This window comes from Epinephelus moara, chromosome 19, assembly GCF_006386435.1.
Source record: "Epinephelus moara isolate mb chromosome 19, YSFRI_EMoa_1.0, whole genome shotgun sequence".
NCBI lineage: Eukaryota > Metazoa > Chordata > Actinopteri > Perciformes > Serranidae > Epinephelus > Epinephelus moara.
In genome coordinates this window covers 19,245,750-19,272,719 of record NC_065524.1, presented here as the reverse complement: position 1 = coordinate 19,272,719, position 26,970 = coordinate 19,245,750, and the positions used below count along the sequence as shown (strand labels likewise).

General features: G+C 40.7%; 2 protein-coding genes and 1 long non-coding RNA gene across 4 annotated transcripts in view; 1 reads left to right on the top strand and 2 right to left on the bottom strand.

Annotated features, from left to right (window-relative positions):
- LOC126406731 (uncharacterized) overlaps positions 1–26,970 on the top strand; it is a 54,554-nt gene that overhangs the window by 15,338 nt on the left and 12,246 nt on the right. The window contains exons 3-4 of one of the 2 annotated variants that reach the window (XR_007571735.1): positions 4,232–4,367; positions 4,702–4,847. This is a non-coding gene — a long non-coding RNA (uncharacterized LOC126406731). Of the gene's footprint in view, positions 1–4,231; positions 4,368–4,669; positions 4,848–26,970 lie in introns of both variants that reach the window. The other variant, XR_007571734.1, reaches the window with a different exon arrangement.
- On the bottom strand, positions 1,289–12,503 carry bmp5 (bone morphogenetic protein 5). The gene is made up of 7 exons (XM_050071193.1): positions 11,407–12,503; positions 8,641–8,833; positions 4,693–4,841; positions 4,154–4,351; positions 3,472–3,548; positions 3,245–3,355; positions 1,289–3,100 (listed from the first exon to the last, which is right to left on the bottom strand). The coding sequence occupies exons 1-7, from the start codon at positions 11,909–11,911 to the stop codon at positions 2,951–2,953; spliced, it is 1,383 nt and encodes a 460-aa protein (XP_049927150.1). The 5' UTR covers positions 11,912–12,503; the 3' UTR covers positions 1,289–2,950.
- Positions 15,049–26,970, bottom strand: part of col21a1 (collagen, type XXI, alpha 1) — a 35,231-nt gene continuing 23,309 nt past the window's right edge. The window contains exons 13-29 of the mRNA XM_050071192.1: positions 25,534–25,587; positions 25,387–25,440; positions 25,248–25,301; positions 24,816–24,869; positions 22,177–22,221; positions 22,027–22,080; positions 21,871–21,924; positions 20,769–20,822; positions 20,495–20,566; positions 19,961–19,996; positions 19,247–19,291; positions 18,252–18,284; positions 18,015–18,161; positions 17,844–17,898; positions 17,569–17,760; positions 17,411–17,488; positions 15,049–16,644 (exon numbers count right to left, since the gene is read on the bottom strand). Of these exons, the coding sequence (XP_049927149.1) occupies positions 16,457–16,644; positions 17,411–17,488; positions 17,569–17,760; positions 17,844–17,898; positions 18,015–18,161; positions 18,252–18,284; positions 19,247–19,291; positions 19,961–19,996; positions 20,495–20,566; positions 20,769–20,822; positions 21,871–21,924; positions 22,027–22,080; positions 22,177–22,221; positions 24,816–24,869; positions 25,248–25,301; positions 25,387–25,440; positions 25,534–25,587 (1,269 nt within the window). The 3' untranslated portion in view covers positions 15,049–16,456. The remainder of the gene's footprint in view (positions 16,645–17,410; positions 17,489–17,568; positions 17,761–17,843; positions 17,899–18,014; positions 18,162–18,251; positions 18,285–19,246; positions 19,292–19,960; positions 19,997–20,494; positions 20,567–20,768; positions 20,823–21,870; positions 21,925–22,026; positions 22,081–22,176; positions 22,222–24,815; positions 24,870–25,247; positions 25,302–25,386; positions 25,441–25,533; positions 25,588–26,970) is intronic.

The window sequence follows — 26,970 nt, the reverse complement described above, 5'->3', positions numbered from 1 at the left end:
TGATAAATGTCAAGGCACCTCTGACTCACTGCAGCCTGTTTTTTGACAACGGGGGTCTCAAGAGGAGAAGGGGCCACTATATTAATCTGCCCTCAGTACGGCAATTGTTGCCCTTCCCTTTCATGTGGTCGTGAGGTTGCTGTCGAGAGGGTCGTGTAGTTTTGGAGCACTTAAATAGGAGCTCATTCATAGCAGCTCCTGCGTTACAGAAAAGGAAGAAATGTAGCTGAATTGGAAAGAATCCATGATATTAAACAGTAGATGGGATTGTGAAGTGCTAGGAGTAATCATGCCAGGCAACAGGCCGCAGGAATGCAAATCACCCCTCAAGCCAAGAGTTAAGTTAGCAGGTGGCCTTCTCTATTCACTGAATGTCAACACTCCTTTTAGATGGAGCCCACATAACATCTGGGCAGGCCGGCAGCCACTGCTTTTAATTAAGTGAAATACAGTCACTCAATGTTCTGCCATGTCAGAGAAAAAAAATGTTATAGAAGTGGGAGGGTAGGGGGGGAGAAAAAGTGCAACAGTACATATCCTGTGTTCAGTGAAGGTCAACACAGTTGTGTAAATAAATATTAATCCTTAACCTAATCCCTAGATTTCCAAGACCATTGAAAATCCCTGCGTAACCAGAGGACTTTTCTGGAAATAGCACGTTTGCTCGCAGTTTTCTGGAAAGTCTGCTCGTCCTGAATGAGGAGGAAATGCAGCAACACTCCCTCAGTTTAGTTTATGATCTCCACTTTGTGTCTGGCGGTGAATCTCAGCCCTGAGCGGATGGCAACATCCAAAATATGAGAATGCAAGCAAGCAGAGGTGTGCCATACACATAACATAAATCATGTGATGGATGGTATCTTTCCCCATAATCAGGAAGGGATTGCTTACCAAATGATATACCGTTCTCTGCTGGCAGCCTTATGATAATCACCCTTTTGGGCTGTTTTTGGAGGACACGGCACTGCTTTACTGCTAGCACTGTACCACTAGCATTACCACTCCCCAAGAGCATGTCAACAGGCTCCGTGGGTGGACCCCTAGTTTATATCATACTTGTCAAACATTTATAAAACTGAGACGGTAGTCCGGCAACAGTGTGTAAAACATCCGCAGAGCTCCAAACAGAAACACAAAAGGAGAACTTCAATTTGAAAAGGCTGCAGCTGGAGGAGGGGGGAAAAGCTCCAAGATAAAATGCATTTCTGCTTATAGTTTAGGGTAATAAATGGAGCAAGACAAGCTATAAGGTCAAGTGAAGGCAAAGCAGAAGATAAGAGTTTTCAAGTGGTACATTTATTAAAATACACAACACTCTACATTAAGATATACTTTCCCCAAACATAAGAATTTCTGCGGAGCAAAGCTAGTCCACAGAGGAATGAGACGACAGTGTTTATGGAGGAGAGTTACATAGACATTGTTTTAAAAAATGACAAGATTTGCAAAGCATTCATGAGCAAACACTCAGTATTATAAGAGCTTCATTCCAGACTGACATAATCCCCTTCTGTGAACACACTCTTATACATAAAAAAAAAAAAAGCTGGCTTGGAAAAGGTGAAACAGTATCAGTGCTGAAAAGCAGTGGCAGCTTGAAAATAGCTTTGGGCAGTTTTGTTCACATCAGAGAACACTCACTTTTTTTTTCCCACTGATCCAATTTGATTTATTCCAACAGCCTGTTGAAGTTGTGACATTAGTGCTAATAGCGTGATCTCGTCAGTGGCGCCCCCAGAATTTTTTCATAGTGGTGGCCAGATGAGGCCACTGAAAATCATCAGAAGTCATAAGTGAAATTCAGGTATCCACTCATGTTGTTGAACTATATATGCTAGTTGAAAACTATGTTGATATGGAGAGTTAATGTTACTAATTGTCTGATGTGCTTCGACTAATACCAGTAGTCTATAGTTAACATTTTAAGTTCCACAATAATCCTGTTTCAATGTGTTACGAATCTGTATGCATGTTAGGTGATTCATTGTTCTTCAAATAGGCTGGTTGTCCTTTTCCTATTAAAGACAAAAGTACAACTTCAATTCAAAGGAGTACATTGAACAAAATATTTACTGGAAACAAACATTCTCAAGTTTAGAAGAGACTCCTGGGTACCCATGGAACCGATTTTTATTCAGGTATCCTGAGGTGAAACTTCGAGGGACAAAAATGAAAATGGCCATGCCAGTTGTTCCCTCACCAAAATTTAGCCTCACTTTGGAGCATTATTTAGCTCCCTTACTGACAAGCAATGCCAATATGGGTTGTACCAATGGATGCTTTAGGTTTCTAGGTTCACAAGATACCCCTACCGTTGCACAATAGCTTAAAAAATGAGTGTGCCACAGCCTCTTGAACACAGTAACTTCGGTCTTATTTTTGCTAGAGGGTTAATGGGGGGGCCAGCAAATACTTTAAGGGGCCATGGCCCCCCTCAGCCACCCTTGAGGGCACCACTGCACCCTGTGGTCTCCCTTTTTTTTTTCATCAGATTTAGTTGTCATGCTGCATTTTGGAACATTTCTCTGTATGTATCTGTCTTTTATAATCGTTGGTCCATAATGGAGACAAACTAATAGACAAAAGCTCAGTGAGCATTTATAGCACAAACGCATTGTAAAAGGGGAAAAACCAGCAGAAGGGGAAGCGATCTTATGTATCATGATGACTCCAGTGAATAGTTAACTCATAAAAGTTATACGGACGTAACTAAGAGGGAGTATATGCCAACGGACACAAAAGTTAACTGATAACTGACGTAAGGTAAAATCAACATTTTGTCCTAATCATTTAAATATCACAATATTCAGTGCTATTTTTTAAAAAAAAGAAAATAAATTAGATAATAAAACTTTATATACATAATACTGTACATCACATCACACCTGCAGCAGATGTGTTTTCCAGCGATTCCCTTACCAGATAGCATAAATTAAAGTTAGCCCAGCCACTAATGGCAACCACAAGACCTAACTACCATATTTCTATATTTCTTGAGGATGACGTTCGAGCTGTCATCAAAGTAAAGCACTGATATTGCGTTGAGCTTGGTCGGGGCACAGCATGGCTTTGGCACGTTGTCAGGAAACATTAAATGGACCTATAAATGAGAGCATGAAGTCAGTTTAAAAGAGGTGCAACAGCAGTGTGTTTCAAATGAATTATAACTGCTAAGAACATTATGGTAGCTCATAACACAATTTTTATTGCAATACACACATCCAACACTCTGAAGAACACTTACCAGGGTTTGCACAATCGCATGATTTGTTGCATTCATGTGCGCGTTGAGTGGAAAAGAGCATTCACCATCACAGTAAAAAGCAGCATAGCCCTCAGGTGCAATGATCCAATCCTTGTGGAAAAAAATAGCTCTCTTTATTTATGAAACCTTATAATGTGTTGCTCATTGTGATACCACCATTTGTTGGTGTTTTAAATGTTTTGTGATGCAGAATAATGTTGCCTTACCTGCCAGCCTAAGTCTCGAAAACTGACATAGAGTTCATGCTTCTTGCAGGCTTGCTTCTGTTCACTTGTGTTGTAATCTGAAAAAGACAAAACATTATTAATCATAACAGAAAGTAATGCATATTTAATTGCTTACTGTATAAAGTTAGCATGAGAGTGAAACAGAAAGCGTCTGAACAAATGCACCACAAATAAAGTTCATAAATACAGATTTTTGGTGGTACAAAAGATCATCCCATAATAGCATATATATTTCTTGTAAATTTTATACTATTAAAAAATAATGGATGTTACATTAAATTTGGAGTTGCAGGTGTTTTCTTGAAGGTCATACATCCATACAACAGGCTGATTAATTAAGAGGATTGTAATAATCCAAAAACCTTTACTCGTTCATTAATTATTTCTTGAAATAATAAATGATTAATGACACGTACAGGGCAGTGTATTATACGGCTGTGCCACTATCCAATTATTTTTAATTACTGGTAATCTGGGTGGTAATTGTAGAGATATCTTGCTGCTGCAAATGAAGGTTTGTTTCACTAATGGGTGACGGTCTCATGGAACGATGGTCGCAAGCAGGATGAAAGGATGTCATTAAAATGTATCCTATTAAGATATCGGATGTCAATAGGAAAAAAAATATAGCATCTTAACTACATCATAAAAGTACACATACCTCCAGTTTTTGGTGCCCTAGATGATTCTTGTTGATTTGTAGATTTATTGCGATTGTGGTTCTTTTTTTTCCCACCAGCAGCTCTGACAGAGCGAAGCAACACCCCACTGGCCTTGAAGAAAGCAACCAGGAAAGGCTGTTTGGACTGAGGCCCATTCCTCCCAATGATTCCAGCAGACTTTATGTTGATACTTCGGCCTGTAAAAAACAGGAGGTAAATAAAACGATAAAAATAAAGAAGGAAAAAAAAGGGATTTTGTATCATTTTATGCTTAAAAGGTCAGTCCAGTATCTTTAAAAAATACTAGGTCAACCTATTGAACTTTTTGATGGATTTAAGGCCATTTATTTGTGGTAAATAACAAAATAATTCATTACTGTCAAAGACACAAGTCACATTTGTCCCCAGGTCAATGAAAACATGAGTTTTGTGTCAAATGCAGACATTGTGTTGTCATGAACTTCCTAAACTTCCTGACCCTTTCTAAGTTCCAAGAGTCTGTTACAAATTCACAGAAGGTGAGGCTGACTTCACTTGCCATCCACAGTCTCCACGCAGAGCTGCAGGCCCAGGTTCTGCTGCGGGTTCATCACCCAGTGGTTACTGGTGGCCGTGATGTCAAACACAAGCCAGCCCCCATCGGATGCCTGGACCTTTTTGGAGTCGAGCAGGAACGTCTCTGCATCTCTGAAGGTAAGAAAAAAAAATGAGACATCTGTGTTAAATAAACCGCAGTTAGAATGATGCACTCTCAAAGAGCCAGGACATACATGAAAGCAGCACCTGCTATTACACAACAAAACAACATATGTTATGTCTTCTAATTTTCTAAAATATTTCATAATCCATTGAAAATGTACTTAATTTTTAGGCTCTGTGGGTATGTTGGTTTTCAAGATTATTACTCATGCATTTCAGAGAGGTGCTAGTGAAATCAGTGTGGTCACTTTACTGCTTCATTATAAACATATTACAAAACCCCAGTGCCTGCTACAGAACGTTAAGCCCTAGAACAAATTAAAACTGTCTGTGCACCTTAATGTTGCATAGCTTTAATGGGACACAAAAAAAGAAACCATATGCTTCTTTGAGGGCATTTAAACTGAGTCCAAGAGGTCTCAACCAGTTAGACTGGAACAGATAAACGAGGTATCACTGACTGATCACGAATGAATGCTTCGCCCAAACTGTGTAGCAGAAGCCAACAATCTGAATGGCTTTTATTAGTTTCTTGATCTCTTTATCCTTTTGAAACATTCTTCTCTAAAAAAGGCCTTCGGTATTAAAAACTGTTGATTTGGTGTGTTAGAGTAATTTAGTCATTTTTGTGCTCTGGCTTCGTACTGGAGATAAAAAAGAAAGCAGCGGGGCAATTGTTGAAGAAGCTGTGACTTGTAATAAACTGCAGAGTTGTGTGGTATTAAACATGTGCCAAGATTTCGGCTATTTGATGGGCAAAACATTTCAGGAGTTATGAATCATGTATATCAGCCCTGGTGTATTTTTAACATGAGCCTGACATAAGGTATCGATCAATGCTAAGTTGAAAAAGCCCCGCTTCGCAATTTGCATTGGATTCCTTTCAAGTGGCAGATTGGATAAGGCAGCGCCTGTTCAGTTTTTGTGGTTACGCGGTGCTGGTGGGAGAGAACCAAGAGTTTCCATGTGGCCTCAATAGTTCAAGAATTATTCATGTGTTTATTACAGGTGTAATAAAACTCAACCTCATGTGGAATTCCACGAGGTCAATCTTTATGAGTGACATGCTGGTGAACTTCCTCTTTGAAAAGTACAGTATTAAGCTCATATCCTGTGATAATTTAGTTTGTGTAGGTAAGAATTCATTATTCCCATAGCCATATCCAAGAGGAAAGTACTTATCCTGCCCCTTCATCTGTGATTACTGGATGTACTGTTCCACAGAGAGTGAGTTAAAGTGAGTCGAAACTAGGGAAAGCAGTAACCTCTCTTTTTAGACAAGTCTGTCTCCTGCAAATTATGTTCATGTGCCACTATTTTCCAATAGTAATTTATGTTGGGCAGCGAAGTTCAGTAGCAGTGCAGGGCGTCCTCTGACGTTGATATAGTGGAGTGAAAGAAGGTCAGGGTGGTGCGTAGTCGTCTGGTTTTAAAGGCACCCTGTGGGGTTTTTGACCACTAGAACTGTAGATATATGAAGCAATATGTTTTGAAGAGGTCCTTGTTTTGTTCCATTCATGTGCTCAAGGACGATGGTTTCCCTAATCGACTCTAAGTGACAATAAAGTACCAAAACATCTTGCAATATACAAAGAACAGCAGTGAAGGAGGAAACTGCTAGCAAGCAAACATGGAGGTAACGACCCACTCTCATTCACGGGGCGTAAAAATACAGCAGCTTGGTCAGTGGCCCTTGGTGTGATACCAATGCACAATGCACCAATTTAGCGTCTGCCTGAGACACACAGGGCTTTAAACTAACACCAATGTAAACCCATCTGCAGTGATTACATAGTAGAAATCCTCTTTAATGTCCTGTAAAATTCACCTAAATTCCCCTACAACACCTTTTCAAAGCATACTGAAAGTGAATTGAAAACTGTTCTTATTCTGTATTTAGTACATGTACATGCATGATCTTATTTTAAAAGTAATACTAACAGTCAGAACCACTGTAAGTGATAAGCCTCGGGTTTGGGTTGGCCAATCACTGCCTCTTTAAATACCTCTACACTACAGGAAATGTGGTCCTTCAGCTCAAGCCTTGGTTGGCTATCAAGGCCATAACAACAGCATTGGAAGCTCCTATTTGCTCAAGTGAGGTGTTGCTGGAAAGGCCAGGAGTCCCCCTCTATTTTAAGATACTGTACTGTATATCAGTCGGTTTGTTTGTGCAGAATGGGAGAAATTATGGATGATATGAAGAGAAATATGAACATTTGAGACGGTGCAATGTCAGTTTGTGGATATTTATGGATGCATTGATGTGTTTAGACTAAATATTTCATTGGATTTAGATGATTGGGCATTTGGCAGTGTGTTAGAAATAAAATGGGGGCTGTGTAAACTGTGATTCAGTCTGGATAATATGGATCTGTGGATTAGGATAACGCTTCATAGGTAAATCATAATCTTTTATTTGTTTGTTTCTTTGTCCAGCAGAAGGGTTTGTTAAGCCTGCTATGGTGGTTGTATCTTGAAATGATCAGAAACTTGACACAGTCATGAGTCACAATTTTTGGACGGTGACCCACCATTTGGGAACCACTGTTTAAAGTACTGTTGACAGGAAGTGAGGGGAGAGGCTCCCTGGGTGGATTTGAGCTGGGGACATTGCTATTAGTGTTCATGGTCATCTTAAAGCCTTCATATGCTTCAAACAAAGTGGCTTAATTTTCCACTTAAACCCACTAAGTATCTTCTTACTTTGCCATACTCAAGTTGGTGCACAAGTGAATTTTGTAGAAACTGAAGTTTGGCTTACAAACTAATGGTACTCATATAATTTAAACTCACTGTGGCTTTTTAAGTTGAGGAAAAACTTAAGCAAACTTTTAAATCACACACTGCAATATTTCTTGCACTGGGACAAACTAGTTCTTCTTTGTGAATGCTACCTCAAACACACTATTCCCCATAAAGCAGTGTGTGAAAACCTAAACTGAGCAGTCTTCCCCTTTAAGATGGCAGAGTCCATTGACTTGGACCTTTTCAAAGCCCAGGAGGGCCATATCTCCCCTTCAATCACCCACACACATTTTTGGCAAGCAAATGTGGGCCCACTTTTAAGTACACCCTTGTGTATTCAGCTATGTCATGGTTTAAACTTCCGGAATATTGTTAAGACAGGCAGGTGGCGGGCATAACAGTGACCACGGGAGCACCCGAGGGAGCCCCTTCCCCCCCTGTTGTGGGCCCTCATGGTTTCATCTGGGACGCGGCCAGCTTGGCAGGCAACACAAGACGAGTGATAACTGATGGACCTTCCAAGCTTCATAAGTGGCCAACTTGCTAATGGAGTTCTCTTTATCCGAGAACTATATTTGTAAGGCAGACATGGTGCGAATGAAGGAGAACAGAGTTGGAGATAGAAAGGCGCTCTGTGCGAGTGGAAAGTTTTAACTGTGCAAGACAATAGCTGTTGGACTGTTTGCCTTTTTAACTGTGAAATAAGATAACTGCTTGGGGTACAAGTACTCACTGGGCCCCTGTCAGAGTGTAGTGGACTAAAAGTTCTGATCAAAAAGCAGCAATCTAAGCTTTTAGCTGGCGTAGGGAGAACTTATTTTAACTACTTTATATATTTTTAGTAGTTGTAACAATGGGAACTCGTCATATGTTTTGTATGTAAACTCTTGATTTTATGTAACTTCTAATACTTTTGTCAGATAAATGCAGTGTAATAAAAAATTAAATGAAAATACTCAAGCTCAAGTACCTCAAAATTGTACTTTGTTACAATCCACCACCGCCTTTAATGTTTGGTTATGGTGGATTAGGTACTTACTTGTTCTGATATTCCTTGATGACTTGATATATGGTAACCTTCAGAGTAACATTGTCGTAGCGAGCATGGCTGCGGTCCTTATAGATCCGAAACTCTGCAGCAGTCACCGCCTCTCCGTCCGGGATCTGAGTCAGATCGAAACGGAACTCCTTGTAGTGCCTCCGTTGGTGAGAAAAATCTTTATCTTTCTCCACTGGGAAAGAAATATATTTTATGAAGAATTTCATTTTTACTGGCAGCAAAGCTCACACACTGATCAAAAAATATGACTTCAACTCCTGAACCTCTGCGTGCGTTGCTCTAAGGAGAAAATATGCCAGCATTAACGCACAGAAAAAGAGTAATTTATCACATCTTCTTTTACATTCCAGGTCCAATCCAAACATTTTGACTACCAACAAAAGCACTTTCCAGTTCATTAAATCAGTCAACTGAATACAGGTAGCAGTTCCCAGACAGGCCCTCTACTGTGTGCCTAACTGCATTCTCTGGCCATGATGAATGGGCTGTCACTTAAGAAAAACAGGCTGATTTCAATTAAAGACACTTTCGTCTGCTCCTCAAGTGAGAGAAAAGACCAGACAGGATTCTTCAACGTCATGTGAGCGTCTACTCTGACCTCATTTCTGACCTTTTGCTGACCTCCTGTAGGTTTCATACAAAGAGTGTTTAATGACCCTTAACCTTTAAAACTAAATATTTCTAATATAATGAGACGTCTATAGGCCTGTCATTTTTGAAACTGTTTAAAAACTGAACACATGAGTGGTCATTTCATATTTCACTGCATGGAAATAAATAAAAGATATGTGCAGTTTTTTTTTCAAGAGGTGGCATCTATTTTTGTAGATAAGATAAACCCCCTTAAAGCAGTGACTTAAATAATCAAAGCCTCACTGTGGATCAACATTGCTGACAAAAGATACTTTGATACTACTAAAAAAAGCGGCTGCTAACTGTCTCACACCCCTGCCTGGCGGCAGAAAAGCGGCATGCGGCTGAGGTCAGTGGATTTTCTGTCATCCGTGGTGATATCATGCGGTGCGTTTCCCTGATATTTTATCGGGGGAGAACGCCTGTGGTTACTTAGCACAAACAGGTCAGAGGTCAGGTCTGACTTTTACCCACTGTGCGTGTTCCATTATATTAGCCACAGGCAGTAATCTGAAGCAGAGGTGCCACTGAGAGCACAGAGCATTTAACTTTAAAATCAAAGATTAAATAATAATGACTTCTCATCTGGTAAGGGAGAGCAGCATGCGTACTTACAAGGAAAGTATTTTGTTAACAAGATTAACAAATGACCCGTGTGTTTCATCTCTACTCCCACTGCAAACAGCCTCATGCATGGATCTTTCAATAGCTGTACACACCGAAAGGTCGAATGGTTACAGTAAGCATATTAAACTGCATGAAATGCCACATAGACGTTTGTAAAACAGTTGAGATCAGTAGCTATATTTGAGTGTACTGTAATAAAGACAGAGCCCCATTGAACACTTTACTGACAGTCCCCAGAACGAGAGCAGAGCTTTCAAGGCTGACAGTGTACATGCCCTGCTATAGTGGTAAGTGGAAACAGATGGGCTCAGGCCAAGGTGAGGGATTATACTCCCAAGCAACTCTACACAAATTCACTTTTACATGTTTTGCTCTTTATTTAAGAAAATAAAAGCCCTAAAACTACAACACCAACAAGTTCATTTACAGTGACATTTTTTAAAACTTTCATTGGGATCCTGCAATGCTGCATCATATCTCATTTTTTAATAACTCTTGATGTAGCATGCCTAATATTTTAATTCTCATCAAAGAACTATTAATGCTACAGATAACACAAATATGAGGAACAGAGCTTTCTCTTGGTGACAGAACCTCAAGACATAAAGGCATCCGTCAATATCACTCCTCTTTTAACAACAGGAAATAATTTAGACCAATTTTCTCAAGGTCAGACAGTCATCTGATAAGGTGCTCTGAACTGCTGGGTTAAGGGTCGCTGCTACTGAACAAACACAATCATTATACAGATCAGCTGCTTTTTAATAGGAAGCAGCACAAATTGAAAAGGTCAAAATGTTGGGCCTAATTCTGTTAAATACTAAATATTTCACACAAGACCAAAGTAACTGAGTCTGAAAATGTACTTACATGTTCAAATTCAGATGTAGTAATTTAGAGGGGAAAAAAAACAGTGATACTGGGATGAAGTCAACAACTCGATAACATAACTAATACTGTTAGATTTTTCTTAATAGGACAACATAGCTCAGATTATTCAAACAAAAGCTACACATGTCGAATTATTTTCACAAAATGAACTGCATGTGCTGATACCAACACAGCAGGCTTAATTACTTAAGTATTTAATTAGACTTAATTAACTTAGACTTAATCTCTCTACAGATTTGCCTTAATGAATTAAAATAGGCTTTATTCTTGAACTCTTGAACACATAATTTTAATGTTCTTGTATTTTATTGTTCCTTGTCTGCAGGGGGTGATTGGACAAAAATTGCACTTAATGTGGAAAATATGAGGCTTTTCATTAAGTACACAGATAAAGCCCATTCAGTTAAAATCCTTATTATACCTTATTAATTTCCTTTACAGTGGAAGGGATGAAGATAAGCTGGAGATAGAGTTTTTAAAACTGAGAGATCTCTCTAAATTATACTGAAACCTGACCTGCATCCTCATTTTGTTTCACTTAATATAGATTTAAGGAAACGTGATGAGACACTATGTCACTTTAATGCCACTTACCTAAATTGACAAAGCTCATGACCATGTCGGCATCATTGAGAAAGTTGGTGTCGTGCGCTGTGGTGAGTGCGGGGCTGTGGCCTAACAGAGGGGCCGCTCGGTAAGGTTGTGCCACACGGGAGTAGCCGGCCTGCTGTGGGCTGTAGTAACCTTTCCTGGAGTGCCCTTGAGCCTTGGCACTGAAGCTCTTCCCCGCGCCGTGCTGCGCTCCCTCCTCCTCCTCCTCCTCCGCCTCCACGGCCATGGCGTTGTACAGGTCGAGCATGAAGAGCGGCGCGGAGGACGCCTGCTTACCGGGAGAGAAGGGCCTCGGACGGTGAGGCAAGCCCAGGATGGAGAGGATCTCTCTCTGGATCTCCCTGCGTTCGTGATTGCGCAACCTCCTGTAAATAAAACTGGAGTGCACATGGTTGTCACTTAAGCCGCAATGAGCGCAGGACAGAAAACTCAAGCAGCTCCACGCGAGTCCAAGCACAGCACGGCTCAGGGGTGTAAGCGCTGTCATCTTGACAAGTTCACTTTGGGGGTGTGAAGTTGAACTACATCGCACTCTGTGAGAAAAGTAAAACCACTTGTATCTCTGCTAAATACAGAATCATAGACTTTCCATATTGGACAGAGGCACCACAACTTTCCCGGTGGTAACTGAGGAGGCTTTTTACCAGTCAGCGCTTCTACAAATGAGGTATCAGCTTGCAGAAAAGTCGGCGCTCCTCTCCTGTGCGTAAAGCTCCTCCAGCAGTATGTACTCCTCCAGGGTCCATCCAAAGCCTCAGCCACACCAAGTATTTATGGAGCTATGACCCCGTCCCTCACCTTACTCCTCTGTGATGCAGAAACACGTAGGTACGCCCATAACGTCGAGGGATAACCCGGAGTTTCCAGTGGATGAAATGTGTTGAGCTGTGTCAAAAAAGAACAGAGAGGAGATCGACTCATGCCCCGGCTCGCATTCTTCTTTCTTTTTCCCCCTCTCCCCCCAGAGAGAGTACTGGGGCTAGTTGCCCTCTGAGTCCATCCCACACTCAACTTTTGTTTTTGCATCCACCTCTAGCGGCAGCAATAAAACTTCAGCCCAGTCCCATGATGAATGTGGCGGCTCAGGGAGTGTAAAAGGAGACACTTGAAATCCGAGAGGCCGTCTTAACGAGTGAAAGAATAATGACAGAGCCTTTTAATCACCTCAACTTATTGAAGTCCGCGTGTTTATGGGAGAGGACTCCAGCTGCATTCACCACCAACAAGGATCCTGTTTTTATTCTGTATTGGCTTAAACATTATCCACTGGGATGCTGTCAAATATTATTTTATTAAATGTACTAGCAAACAAGTGGGCCAGCTTGTGATGAACAGAGATAAAAAAGTTACACAAAGATTTATAAGGATAGTACACATTCATTATAACAGGCCTCAGACATTCTGCAGGTCTCTACTGTACAATGATTTCCATCCTCATGATTATAAACAAAAATACCCCAAAGAGAAGTTCATAGAAAGTATAGAAAAGTTCATTTAAAGCTGGAGCCTAGAAAGCTCCACTCTCAGAGGAGCATTAAGTAAACATCATGTTGAGGTAAGTATATGGTGGGATAATTAAAAACATAAATACTCAGAGGTTTCCATGTGATGGGTGGCTGCTGTCCAAAATGAAAAAAAAGGGAAGCGTCCCTCTGAGGTGAAGTAACTCATTGACATGCTGGGATGTTACCACACAGCGCCATCTAGTGTGCAAAGCCATGATACTTAAATTGGTATTTCTGAAATCCCTCTGAAACACTCACACACCGCCTACAGAAGCTTTCTAGCTGCACTTGTATCCAAGTTTCCTGCTGCTGTGTCCTTAGCAGGGGCGTCATAGGAGGGGGGAAGAGGGACTGATTATGCAGGTTGCTAAAGGGAGGGAGGGGGGCCTCGAAAAGCTTGGAGTGAAAACTTTGGTTTTATTTGCAATATTACATTTATAAATTATTAGTACCATAAATATAATTGTATGAATTAAGTGGTTAAAAGACTGAACATTGTATAAACAAAAAATAGTGGAAGCTCTCTCAAACCCTGCTGACCCCTGAAAGGCACAAAAGTCAAGTTGTTTCCCAAGAAAGGGAAATTGGGGTTGCTCTCTGTATCAGTCTGGACTAGAAGTTAAAATCCAATCAGGGCCAACTGACCCCTCGCTAAACTCCGCCCCTTTGTGATGGTCTGACAAGCTGTCGGAGTAAGCATGAAGCCCACACTGTAACTAACTGCACTCCCTGATGAAGTATTGTCACATTTTTGGAAACATGAAACAGTGATTCCAGAGAGAAGCAGACAGAGGGGTCTACAGTCTGTGTTTGAAGGATATATCCAGGATGTCAAACTGACTCAGCAGCAACAACTGGTTAAAAAGACAAAGATAGTTAGAAGCTAAAGCCGAACTATAGGCTACAGATCACAGTGTAAAAGTGAACCACCACATCACAGCTGATCGCCACACAAGACAATGAATGTAAAGGGAAACTTTGCTGATATTGAACCAGTTGGGTGGCATCACAGTGTGTGCAGATGAACAGTGTTTGGTTCCGCCCGTGTGCCACCACCAGCGGTCAAACCTCTGCTGCCGGACTGTCGGGGAGCTCCGGGGGAAGTCAAACAGCAAAGTATATCAGCAAAGTTTCCCTGCTTCCCTTCACTGGTTCCTGTACAACAGGGTCGGTCTTTTTTCACTGTTATAATCATTAAAAAAGCAAAAGCAGCATGTGTATACATTCAGTAGGCTATATCTTCAGTAGCTAGCTAGCTAACCCTACACTTTTCAGGGTTTGATTTTGGTTTTGGAACAGGGAAGAAACGTGTATCTTTTTCCAACCTCTCCAAGTAACGAGTATCATTAATACACGACGTACCCCAGGCACAACATTTAGCTCCAAATTCACAAAACCAGCCTGAAAATGAGGGAAATCTAAAACAATTGCATTAGAGTCAATGGAGCACAGCTGTGTTGTTGTCAGACCCTGGTCTGAGCCAGCCTGATACAACGCTATGATTGGTCAACGAAGGGTCAATTTGGGATCTGCACTGTAGCTGACAACATAAGCAGCCAATCAACGTAACTGATGACATAAAATGCAGTCTGCAGCTTGCAGTAATGGCAGCTTCCAAAGCAACAAGTGCCAACTCTAACATTAGTAGAGTAAACACAGCGAGTGTTTACTAAGTGAAATAATTGCAGAAATAAAATTAATAACAACAATTTAATTAGAGGAAGAACAACAACAAGATGTTCCCCCATGTTTTGTTACACTGATTGGCTGAGGGAGTTTGTTTGTCAAGGCCACTAAAATTGTTAAGGGCCGGCAGGGAGTCAAGAATTATAGAGAGAGTGAAACAGAATGTTGAGCTCTCGTCAACGGGGTGGTCTTACCGGGAAAGAGGGAAAGGGACACAGAGACTGCTTATGAATAGGGCCAAGAATTTGATGCTACACCCCCGGTCCTTACAGGACCCAGATGATGATCTCTTTTTTGTTTCACACTTCATCCTGTGTGATGCTGCAGATGGAAATGTTCACAATAATACTAATACTACTACTAATAATAACCCAGCAGAAAGATGAGATCAATAATGTGATGGAGTCCTGGAATAAACATCACAAATCAATAAGATGTTTTAATTCTAGTTTAAAAAAAAAAAAAAAAGAAAGAGTGAGAGAGAGAGAGAGATTCATACAAAAGTCACCTTAACACAAAATAATAAAATTACAAAAGCTGTTTAAGACATGTCACTGCTGAAACACACAGTTATGACTCTTTTATAAATAACAATAAAATACCAGCTACAGTAATGAAAGGTAAGCCTCTGGAACATAAGTGACATCATATTTCAAAGTAAAATGTCAGCATGTTCTTTGATGGTGAAACTTTAAAGGTACACTATGCAGGAATTGTCGACTAATGTTCGTGAACAGTATTGCCAGCAAAAATTGAAGTAAAAGCCAGGGTTAGGTGAAACGAAGAAAATCAAATGTCTTAATAATCATCAGTAATGTGGGTATAATGGTGAAGTGGGTAAAGACAAATAACAGAACAGCTAGAACAGTCTTTTTTTATGTGCTTTGTCTGCAATTTTCGTAGCTTATTTTTGAATAAGTGCTTGTACGGTGTGGCACCTGGTCGCCACCTTTTCATCCTGACCTCACCTGCGCGCTGTGCATAGGAAAGTCCTGAACATAGCAAAACAAGGAGGAAATAAGAAAATACAGGCAGAGGGCAGAGTCTCCACGGATGATTACATTGCCACACACTTCTAGTGGGTCATAATTGATGGTTGAGAGGGATTACTTTTGTATGAGTCACTGTGTTAAGGTAAATCCTGCATAGTATACTTTTAAACATTTTACTTATTGTGATAGGGCGTAAAATATTCATTTATCTTGGGTGATACACAATATTAGCTGTTGTAAAAGTTTTTTCATAATAAGTGCGAAACAGTCAAACTGAATGCTTTAGGAACATAAAGGCTTACAGCAGCTTATAATTAGCTACAGGAAGTCACAGTCTTTGCTTGAAACATGATATAAGGTATAATGGAATAATTTATTGCATGGAATCTGTCGATCATAGAAGTTGCGTGTTTTTTGAACAGATGATATAGCACCCATCTAATGTGTAGTGAAAATTTAGAGAGCAACATGCAGTGAAGCAACACCAGGGGCAATCTGGGAAAAAGCACCAGCCACACTGCCCAGAGAGAGATCCAGACATACATGAAGTACACAAGGTCAAGGTGCTCAGATGAGAGGTATGAAATGGAGCCAGTTATTAATTCTCTTCACACCATTGATAACACCTCAAAGCATGTTCAAAGACGTGAATAATAATTCAAAAATACCATCAGAGAAAATGTGATAGGATCTAGTTCTGTTGACTGTCTGAGATCACATAGAAGCTGTAAGAGGAGGTCCGTATTGTTTCCACGACAGAGAAAAAACTGTAAAGATGAGATCTTCCTGAGAATGGCTGTTTGTTCCACATCAGCTCGAGACTGGTGCCTGCAGTGACGCTGCGTTACGTCAATAGTTTGGCCCTTTGCTGTAAGGATCCCGCCTCATCATGCTACCGTAGCACATGGATGGATCACACACCCCAGGCTGACCAGGGATGCCAGGATTACCACTTTTGCCCTCTGCTCCGTTTAGACCGGGGTGTCCAGGCTTTCCTGGCGCTCCTGGCTTACTGTACCCCTGCGGACCCATTGGACCTGTGGAGATAAAAATACAAAGCCATGATCAGTTCAAAGGAGCGGCACACAGTAGTAAAAGCATGAAATTAGAGATGTTGATAATCAGTCGTCGCAGAGTCAAACTGACTATAAGAATTTTGACCGATTGATACTATCAGTTAAACAGTTAAATATGTATTTTATATAGTAAATCACTGGCGCTAAGGGGGAGATAATGAGACCGCAGAGTCGCTCCTGAGAGAAGACTACAGCACCCTTCAACTAGCTGATGACCCAGAGGCAGAGTTTGACACCTATATGAGAGACAATTCCTTGCTCATTGGGTGCTAATCCTCTTCACTGATGAAAAGGATAAGTCAGCTCAACATATGCCCAGTTAGCATGAGTTAACATCCAAAACCGAGCTGTTAATGGTCCCAACAAACTCACATTGAAATGGTTCGACTCTGTGGTTAAACCTGTTAGGTAATGTTAGCTCTGTGATGCTAACAGTTAGCCCTGTCGCTGTATATTCAGTGCAGGTGGATTCTCAACGCTCCTGACGTAGCAGTAATGTCAGGATAAACAAAGAGAGCAAGAGAAAAGAGGCACTGAGTAAACCAATAAGCTACATGCAGCTCTATAATTACTTACGTTTTTACCCTCTTTCAATAGTAAAAATAAAATTTAAAAAGTCATAGCTAAGCATCCTCCCATGAAATCTTTTTCAAGTATCACAGAAAATTAGCTTCCACATGGCTTCGTGAATGATTAGTGACACTGAATAATTGGTCACATTAATTACCTGGAGGCCCTGGTGGCCCTTGGTCTCCGATAGTGGTTCGACCCGGGCTCCCCTTCTCGCCCTGTAAACCTGGTTCTCCTGCAAACACAGGTGTACCTGTTTGAGCATTCTGCGACACAGCCTTAATAACATACTGTAGACTTTGACCCAGGTTTTACCTTTCATCCCATGAAGACCAGGGTGCCCTGGCCGACCAGGGTGGCCTGGTTGTCCCCTGGAGCCACTAAGTCCAGGAAGACCCCTAAGTCCCTGGGGCCCAGTTTGACCTGGAGGACCAGGAGATCCAGGCCGGGTTTGACATCTGGTACAGCTACTCTGCTGGTTGCTCAGCAACAATAAAGGCAGCTCAGCTAGGATGAATGACAATGAGAATATTTCAGATGTGTGGTGAAAACACACAGAGACATGTCAATCAGTCTACAGTGATACTCACACTGAAGAATCTCTCTGCAGATTTGCCGAATGTGATGGTCCGACATTTGGCTTGCCTGGAAGGAAAAGTGATGGATCGTATGGATTTTCAGTGACTCCATCATATCAGATATGACATCACAATAAAAAACATCATCTGCATTGAAGTTAGCACAATGTGTAGCAAACATACAGATCTTCCTTCAGGTCCAGGTGGGCCAGGTGGACCACTCTCCCCCTGCAGCCCTCGAGGGCCAGCTGGGCCTGACTGACCCGGCTGTCCGGGCCGTCCCATCGCACCTTCTTGTCCTCTCTGCCCCGAATCCCCTGCTGTCCCTTTCTGGCAAAAATACCACCGCAAGGTTAGCACTACACAGAGCAGTTCAGGTTGGATGGAAGAACATTCATTAAATTATTCAGCTGAACATACCTCTCCTTTCAGTCCCACTGGACCAGCTGAGCCCTGTTGATGAAAGTCAGAATAGGTCATCAAAAACTAGAAAGCATTCGAAGGGCATGCATCTCCATCAAGGCTGTACAAACCCCAAAGTGTGTTATTTTGTAGTAACAGAAACGCAGCTTCTAGGTAGGTATTAAAATAGGTATTAAAATACTTAAAATTCTTCAAAAATAAATTTGCAGATTTTTGGAGCATGCCTAAATCTTGAAATCATAAGAGCTTAATATGCACAAAAATGTCAGACTCATGGCTACTGAGTGGGTGTCAAGCTGTTGTAGCACCACCTATAGGTTAAATAGCATCACATTGTGTCAATGATTGTGTTACTGATATTTGCCTGTGGCATCTAAATTTAATCAAACCCCCACCTTCATGTGTTCGGAAATTATATGACTTTATGTCAGGTAGGCCATGACTCCAAGAAGTTAACAACAAGTCAGTAAAAAGATCACCCCTACAATGTCATACAAATATATACAAAACATGGCATGGATGAGGAGTGCTTAAAAAACAAAATGTAAATGGAAATAAATTAATTGTACATAAAAGCTGGTATGGACTATATGGATAGATTAGATATGCTTTGCCCCGGCTCCTCATTACTTCTTACTCTAAGCAAAAATAATTTGATTGCTAAGCCTCCCAGGTAAGGAGTTAATGAGTGATGATTTAAAGTTCTGAACAAATTGCCACATGGGGGTGCTATTCACATTAAAAATGAAGTTTCCGTTTTTGAGCTATCCTGCCATGTAACAGAAACAGACATGGACCATTCTTTGGGGAAGTAATTAATGTATTGTTCAGGTTTTTCTTAATTTGCTCAGCATTGACATTGACAGAAAACAAGTTCAAAAGACATCAGTAAAATATCCAATAAAATATAAGAGAGATTTTATTGTGCTTTTTTTTTTTTTTGCACTACTTGTGTTTGTCAGCACACAACAAAGATGATCAAAGTAACTCACATGTTCCCCCCGCCGACCAGGCTCTCCTTTTCCACCTTTCATTCCCTGGTGAGAAAATCATTAGATTATCGTCATGAAAGCATCTGAAATCAGATCTATACTGCAGCATATGGTACTGTGCTGCAGATTAGAACATCCATTCAAAAACATGATGATTGATGCATATTTGAAGCAGTTTTTATGGGTGATAATGTGTTTTGAATGCAGCCTCATGATAACACTTCATTGTAATGTTCAGCAGTTGATTTTGCTGTCATGACATGAAGTTGATCCAGTGTAGTGTAATGGAGAAAATCATGTCAGAATTCAGAAGAACACCAAATCTCCAGTTACACTTCCAAAAGACACAATTGTTTTCCAAACCCACAATCAATAGGCGATAAGTGAGGCTATATTTCCAGTGGATTCTTGATTTCTATATGAAATGAATTAAAGATTGTATGTTCCTCCACTAACATACATACTTAGAGTAAAGACAGTATACAGTGTTGAAACAGTTACTGGATAAGTTCTACACTGTGAATTTCAGTTAACAGATAAATGGTAGCAATTTCTTTTGGACCAAAGTTTCAGTCCGGCACTCAGTGCTGATAAGATAAGATAACTCAGTCGCAATTATTTAAAGATCTAATTTGAAAGTTAGCATTACACAGGTCATCACTATCATAGGACAATCTGCTTGTGTGACTAATCTATTTTTGTTGGGAATCTTACCATCTCTCCTTTATCACCTGGATTTCCTCTTTGTCCCTGATTTAAGGAAAAGAAAAACATTAAGGCCAGGATTATGATGTTATAGTACGTTTTGTGGCAGGTTAAACAAACACAAGTTCCAAATGATTTGCAGAAAACAAAAAATATTGTCAGAGTACATCTATCTATCTATATTTTATAGCACAGTGAAGACTTCTCACATTTGGCTTAGTTTTGTACAAATCTTCATGTGGTAAGACATTTCCTGAGAAAACTATGAATATTCTTGCCTAAAAATACTGATTGTGATGTAGGTCTGTTGCTGATATGGAAGTCGAGTCATTATTACAACTAAAATTTCTGGCAATGTAACATTCATGACTAAATATCAATTAATTTTAGTTTAACCAGAGTTGATAAACCCTGACAAGTAAACAGCTCAAATTAGGAATATCCATTGTCATAAATCATATGTCTGAAAAGATTTCGGCAGGATGAAAGGGGGAGAGACAGCAGTGTCACAACACTGCCAGAAAAAAATGTAAGTAAAAATACCTTGCTGCCCTTCAGGCCTGGCATGCCCGGGTGCCCCGGCTGACCTGCTCTTCCTGGTTCCCCTGCAGTCCCCTTAAGTAGCATTAAATTTAACACCAATCATTAAAAACAAGAACACCTTTTAAACTGCACGACATAAAAACAGTATTTTGTTACACTGGATAAACACATGTTTACTTACTCGCAGCTTTGCTGAGTCAATAAATTATTACAGCACTTTAAATCAGTAATAAAGCCACCTGGTTCATATTATAGTATCTAAATGGAAACCTACCGCAGGCCCTGGTTTTCCTGGACTTCCTGGACTTCCACTTCCGCCCTTATTCCCCTTGATTAAGACATAGAACATCTCATGTTACGGAAAACATACAATGATATAACATCCAAACCACACCACATCACTCACTGGACTGCAGTTTACACTTCCTTATTATATTTCATTTTCATTGATGCATGCAATAGTTTTAGCATATTTTCACAAGGTTTTGGTGTACTGCAGCTTGACGTTTAATTATGTCTAATCATGTGCTTTCTTTTTGAGTTAAACAAGCCTCAGTAATTGCAGTCTGAAGCTCAGCCATAAAATCAAAGTTTTGCCTGCCTGTCCATAAAGCTTTTCACCCATGTGCCATTTACCAATACACATTGGCCTGTTAAAGCCGGATCAGCTAATGAAAAGTGATTAGGAGACAGAGCGTCCAGACCAGACAAGCCCAGACTGCTTACATTTCCACTAAAATTCCACTGACGAAAGCAGTAGGGCCGGATCAGCGCTTAATTTAGCTCTGCCGGTGTGGCCAAGAGATCGTTACTTGTGCTAAAGTGTATTTTAGAAAAACAGTGACCAAACAAAACATGCAATGCTGCTGACACAAGCAGCTCACTGTGCATTTCAATCAACTTGTTGGTTAGAAGGCTTCAAAGATGTTATCCAAACTCATGGCACTCTGTCCAACTGCAATGCATGTTTCATAGGCTGAATGATACAAGGATTAGTAAAGTAATGTCATATGATGCCACACTGATCCACTGTACTTGCTGACAGCTGTTTAACTGTACTACATTGTTTTTGAACCGTAATCATGACATGGCTCGGCCTGCAGCTGCTAATGCCAGCTTGTGTGGAGTGATATGCAGTATTGACTCTTCTGGGTCACAGGGTGAGCCAGTGCACTCACAGCTCCAAGGTTGCAGAGGGGATAAACTCATATTATATTTAGAGCACACTTTATCCATTTTAAATACTTAAATAAATCTTTTGATGACTGTCGGTAAGAAGAAAGTCAGTGATTATTTCTGCTAGCTTCGTTTTAGGTCTGCATCACTGACAGTGCAGCTGTTTGAAAGCAGATTTTCTGACAGGCATAAATGATTACCTTGGGTCCAATTGATCCTTTTAAACCAGGTGCACCAGGTAAACCCATCTCACCCTACAGGAGAACAAAGAAATCGACATAGTAACTCTCCAGATTCAATATTAGTACTTTAGTGTGCTCTGCACCGACACACAAGTCCAACGGCTGTTCACTTACAGGTGGTCCAGGCAATCCTGTGAAGCCTCTGGACCCAGGCAAACCAGTTTCCCCCTTAAATGAAAAACATTTCAGTAAAACATGTTCACAAGGAATGACGCCAAACCATTGTTCAGTTATTTCGAACATACATTAGGAACAGGAGCTCACCTTTAGTCCAGTCTGGCCTGCAATTCCTGGCAAACCAGGCATACCCTGGGAGCAAGGAAACACATTATACTGAATTACAGATCAATTTATTCAAGAATGACAAAAAAATATGACATGGAATTGTTTTTAAAGAACCAGTTCACCTCCAAATCATAAAAACTTTTTTTTTTCTCATACCTAAGTGCTATTCATCATTCTAGATTGTTTTGGTGTGAGTTGCAGAGTGTTGAAGGGATGAGCCATTGAAATGTCTGCCTTCTCTGTATTGGAACCAAATGGCACTCGTCAGAGCCCCAAAAAATACATTTGAAGGACTTTACAGCAATGTCTCCTTCCAGAAATAATGATTCAGTCACTTAGTATAATCCACAGACCGTGTTGTAAGCAGTTTCATGTTTCATGTCACGAGCACGAGCCTCTCGTCAATGAGTAGATGCACACGTCTGTATGAGCAGTGATACGATTGGCGGGTATAGTTTGGTAGAAAGGAAATAGTTCCTACATGAAACTGCTCACAACAAGGTCTGTAGATTATCTTGAGTGACCGGATCATGATTTCTAGAAAGTGACAGTGCTGTTGAGTTTATTTTTTCGGTGCTTTGAGCGCCACCAACACGTTCTCATCCCATCTCGTCAAGTAGCCTACTGCCGCTTTGTCAATGGACCTACACGTCAAAATGTGACGCACTAGGCATTCTCCTGCATCAGTTTTGAATGTTCAGGAACGCCGTGTCAAATTACATTCGTTACATGCAATGTGTCCTTTCAAACTAGACTTCCATTTTCATAGGGAATATACAGTTTATGCTGGTTACAGTCTTTTTCAAAATAACCTTACAACGTAGGTAAAATACTTCATTTTAGGTTTACTTCCTTAAGTTTAAGCAACAAAAGTCCATGGTTAGATTTAGGCAACAAAAGCAGTTTTGCAGAGTTTGTTTGACCCAACCATCGCTCTTAATACTATAGTTGTTGCCCACTGCATCACAGATAGCCACCGCCCGGTACATAGCATACGTTCGCAAAGGGTGCCTCTGTGCCTCTGTGTCAGACACAGAGGTAATATGTGTTTTTGATTTTGGGGTGAACTGTTCTTTTAATGTTTCTGTTTGTCTCTTATTCGACTCCTGACTAATGTCTTTAGATATATACTATCATTATCTACTGCTAGAGGTTCACAATATTTAACAGAACTACAGTTCTTTCAGTGTAACCACATATTTTCATATGCAGGGTTTCTGAAGTGAGACTAAAAGCAGCATGAAGCACCACAGGTTCCAGTCTGTGTCCTCTCACAATGAAAGAATTACCTCATTGTGTTTGTAACAATTGTAGCCAATTGCTCAATAAAAGGAACTGATTGAACTGACACGGTGCACCAAGAAATGTCTACCAAAATGTTACACTCCCCAGCTACGGTTGGCTAGTTGTACACATAAGTGGAGAAACATGGTTTGGGGATTTCTGAAAGAATATTTCAGTTTATTTCCTTCTTTAAACTGCAGCACTGTCTAAAGTTTCATCTGTATGTCAAAGTGTACGATCTTTAGATGAATCTTTGTGCTGCAGTTGAACTGTGCACATGTCTTATTTGCTGATCAATGCAATAAGAGAAAAAAGGAGTTGCACATAGGAAAAAGAAGTAAATTAGATCCAAATGTATGAATAAGTGGTTTAATACATTGAAAGTTTATGTGGTTCAACACATGCAGCAAAACTACCCTGGAGAGCCTCTTTAGTTTTTTGTTTTGACGTTTTTTTCTTCTGAGATAAATGTTTGCAGATGCTCAGTGGTTGCCTCAGACTGAAGTTTGAGTAACATATGTTCTTAGTGAATAGATGAGACAGGCAGGCAGAGAGACAGAGATATAGATAGAGCCACCCAGAGACTCATCCTCTACCTATAAGTGGAGAAATCCCCGTCTTGGGGCAGACACTGCAGCGCTAAGTTCATCTTGTTTTAACTTGAGGAAGTACAGTACTAATCCTGTCTCCTTGGATACAGCGCTAACTCTATTGTTCTGGTGGGGAAAAATGGCTTACAGCCTTGTGGAGCAACTGACTCATCTTTTGTAGACCCATCGCAAACTTTTGGACAACACTTATAATCATGATCAGTGGGGTGGCTGCCCAGTTGAAACACTTTCTTCCTAAAACAGATTTGCCAGAGCACCGCAGCATTCCCTCGCTGAGTTACTTTCACTGCCTTAGATTATAGCCTGCTTGTTACATAACAGGGTTATCCTGGGATGAACTACAGGGGAAATACCCCTAATTTACTGGCTGTCAGGGGTGCTCTCTGTACTGCTGACAGTATGTTAACACACTGCAGTCTTGCTACAGTAAAACACGTTATGCATGCAAATCTACATGATCCATAAAATCAGGTCTTGTACGGTATTTGGCCGTTTTAATTACTTACAGTATAATTTCACGTCAACTACAATTTGTAAACCGTAATGCAAAGTACCACATACATAAAGCTCATCTTTTCTTTCCCTTCAATGTTAATTCAGTATGATAGAATGTCATATTTCAGTCATGCACAATTTGCATCAAATCCTCAATTTCTAGAAGTCTGAGGAAAGATCCAACAGCTCACAAACATGCACAATGAGTGATCTGTGTTTTTGACTCACAGGATGGCCTTCTCTTCCATCAACACCAGGAATACCCATAGCTCCAACTTCTCCCTTAACACATCGGAGAAACAAAAACATTGTTAATACATTTCATTTTCATCCAGTCCCTAGTGATGAGCTCTTAATTTGACACACCATCATACACACTCTCTCATAATGTTGACAAGTCATGTTGGATTTATGACATAGGCATCTATCTGAACTTTCATGTGTACAAAGTTTAAAAAACGGGGTTTGGAAAAAGACAAGGGAGACACCAGCACTCTACGACTCTATTTCCATGGTTGCCAAACATCAACAACACAACTCTTGGGAACAGCAAAGTCTTTTAAGAATGTGCACGCTTAGCCAGCCCCATGCCTCTTTTATTCTCCTGATCCTTGAATGACTTTTGTAACATACAGTTCTGCGCTGTCAAAACAAACAGACCTTTTGACCAGGTCTCCCAGGAAGTCCAACCTTTCCATCTCTTCCGGGCAGGCCCTGAAACCAGAGGAAAGGATTTTACACACAGTAATAATAACATCACATGAGCTCTGGATCTGATTCTGAATTGTTTTATACGTACAGCGTCTCCTGGATAACCTGGTGGCCCAGGAGGCCCCAAACCTCCCTTTTCTCCCTGGAAACATCACACAGTCCAATCAAAATTGTTATATTTCTTGTGTCATGTTCAGTGACTGAGCGATAAGTTTGGGACAGTCTGCACCCTTACCGCTTGACCAACTTTTCCTGGTAACCCTGGGACACCAGTGGATCCTTTTAGGCCCTGAGAAAAGTTAAAAGATTTTCAATGACAGACATGGTCAACAAAAGCTCCTACAAAAGCTCTATTGTCAATGCTGGCCTGTCTTTAAGACAGTTATGAGTCTGGTACTCATTTGACAGGTTCTTTCAATATACAGTAGGTAGCAAAACACTTAAAGGAACAATTCACCCCCACATCAAAAATTCTGACTTCCCCTCTTAGATGTAGAGCTAATTATCAATTTAGATCAGGGGTGTCAAACCTATTTTAGTTCATGGGCCACATGCAGCCCAATTTGATCTCAGATGGGCCGGACCAATAAAACCATTGCACAATAACCTGTAAGTACCATCAGCTCCAATATTTTCCCTTCTTTTGTGTAAAGAATTACAAGTACATTCTGTAGAAGTTGATCCTTTTACAAAACAGATGAACAGCTTGAGATGTCTTCAGAAAAATAAGTGCAATTTCAACAGTATGTCTCAGTTTTTCCACAGTCAGTCTACTTCTCACTGTCATTACATGTGCATTTATCCATACATTTCTTGGTACAGATTCTTTTGAAGTGAAGCTGCTGATTGACAATATTTTGCACAATGTTCAGTATCTTTAGCAGGGTATCCGCGGATCCTTGAAAAGTTTTAAAAAGTCTTAAATTCATGTATCTAAAATTAAGGCCTAAAATGTCTTACATTCATTAGAAATGTCTTAAATTGGTCTTAAATTCATTACTCAAAGGTCTTAAAATTGTTGCGGCAGGAATATTTAATCTGACTTTCTTTCTTTTCTTTTTTTTTTCTCGCGGCACTTTTCTGTGAGTATCCATGCGCCGTCCAAATAACGGCGCGCGCTGGTGGTAGCACATACACAATGAATGGGTTCGTCGGCGGAGGTCTGCGCTTTGCGCGCTCTGTGTGAAAAGGGCTTAACGCGCGCGCTGGCCACCTGGCACTCAATATGCTGCTGTAGTGGTTTGTTTTCCAGACATGTGAGTATCTTTGAGCAGTGAAAGTTATCATTTATTATGTCTTTTTACTTGTTGGCAGTGATTTGTTTTCCACAGAGCTCTATGTGCGAGCATTTTACTCGCATTTGCGACTAAAAATAGTTTTGTGCCAGCAAAATAAATCATTCAGCACGCTGTGCGAGTCCAGATTTCAGCCAGCAGCAGAAACGACTGTGCGAGTCCAGATTTCAGCCAGCAGCAGAAACGAAAGGCGAATCCTGCTGGTTGTGGGTTGAATGGGGTCACAGACAGGAATACGGCGGTCAAATAGCCTACGGCGGCTCCGCGGCGCAAAATAACAGCTTACCGGCGACAGAGAAGTCCGACTCCAGGTACAGTAGCCTAATTTCCTCTTTCGTTGGCGTCATGACTGCCCAGTAGTACCTGGACAGCCGAGC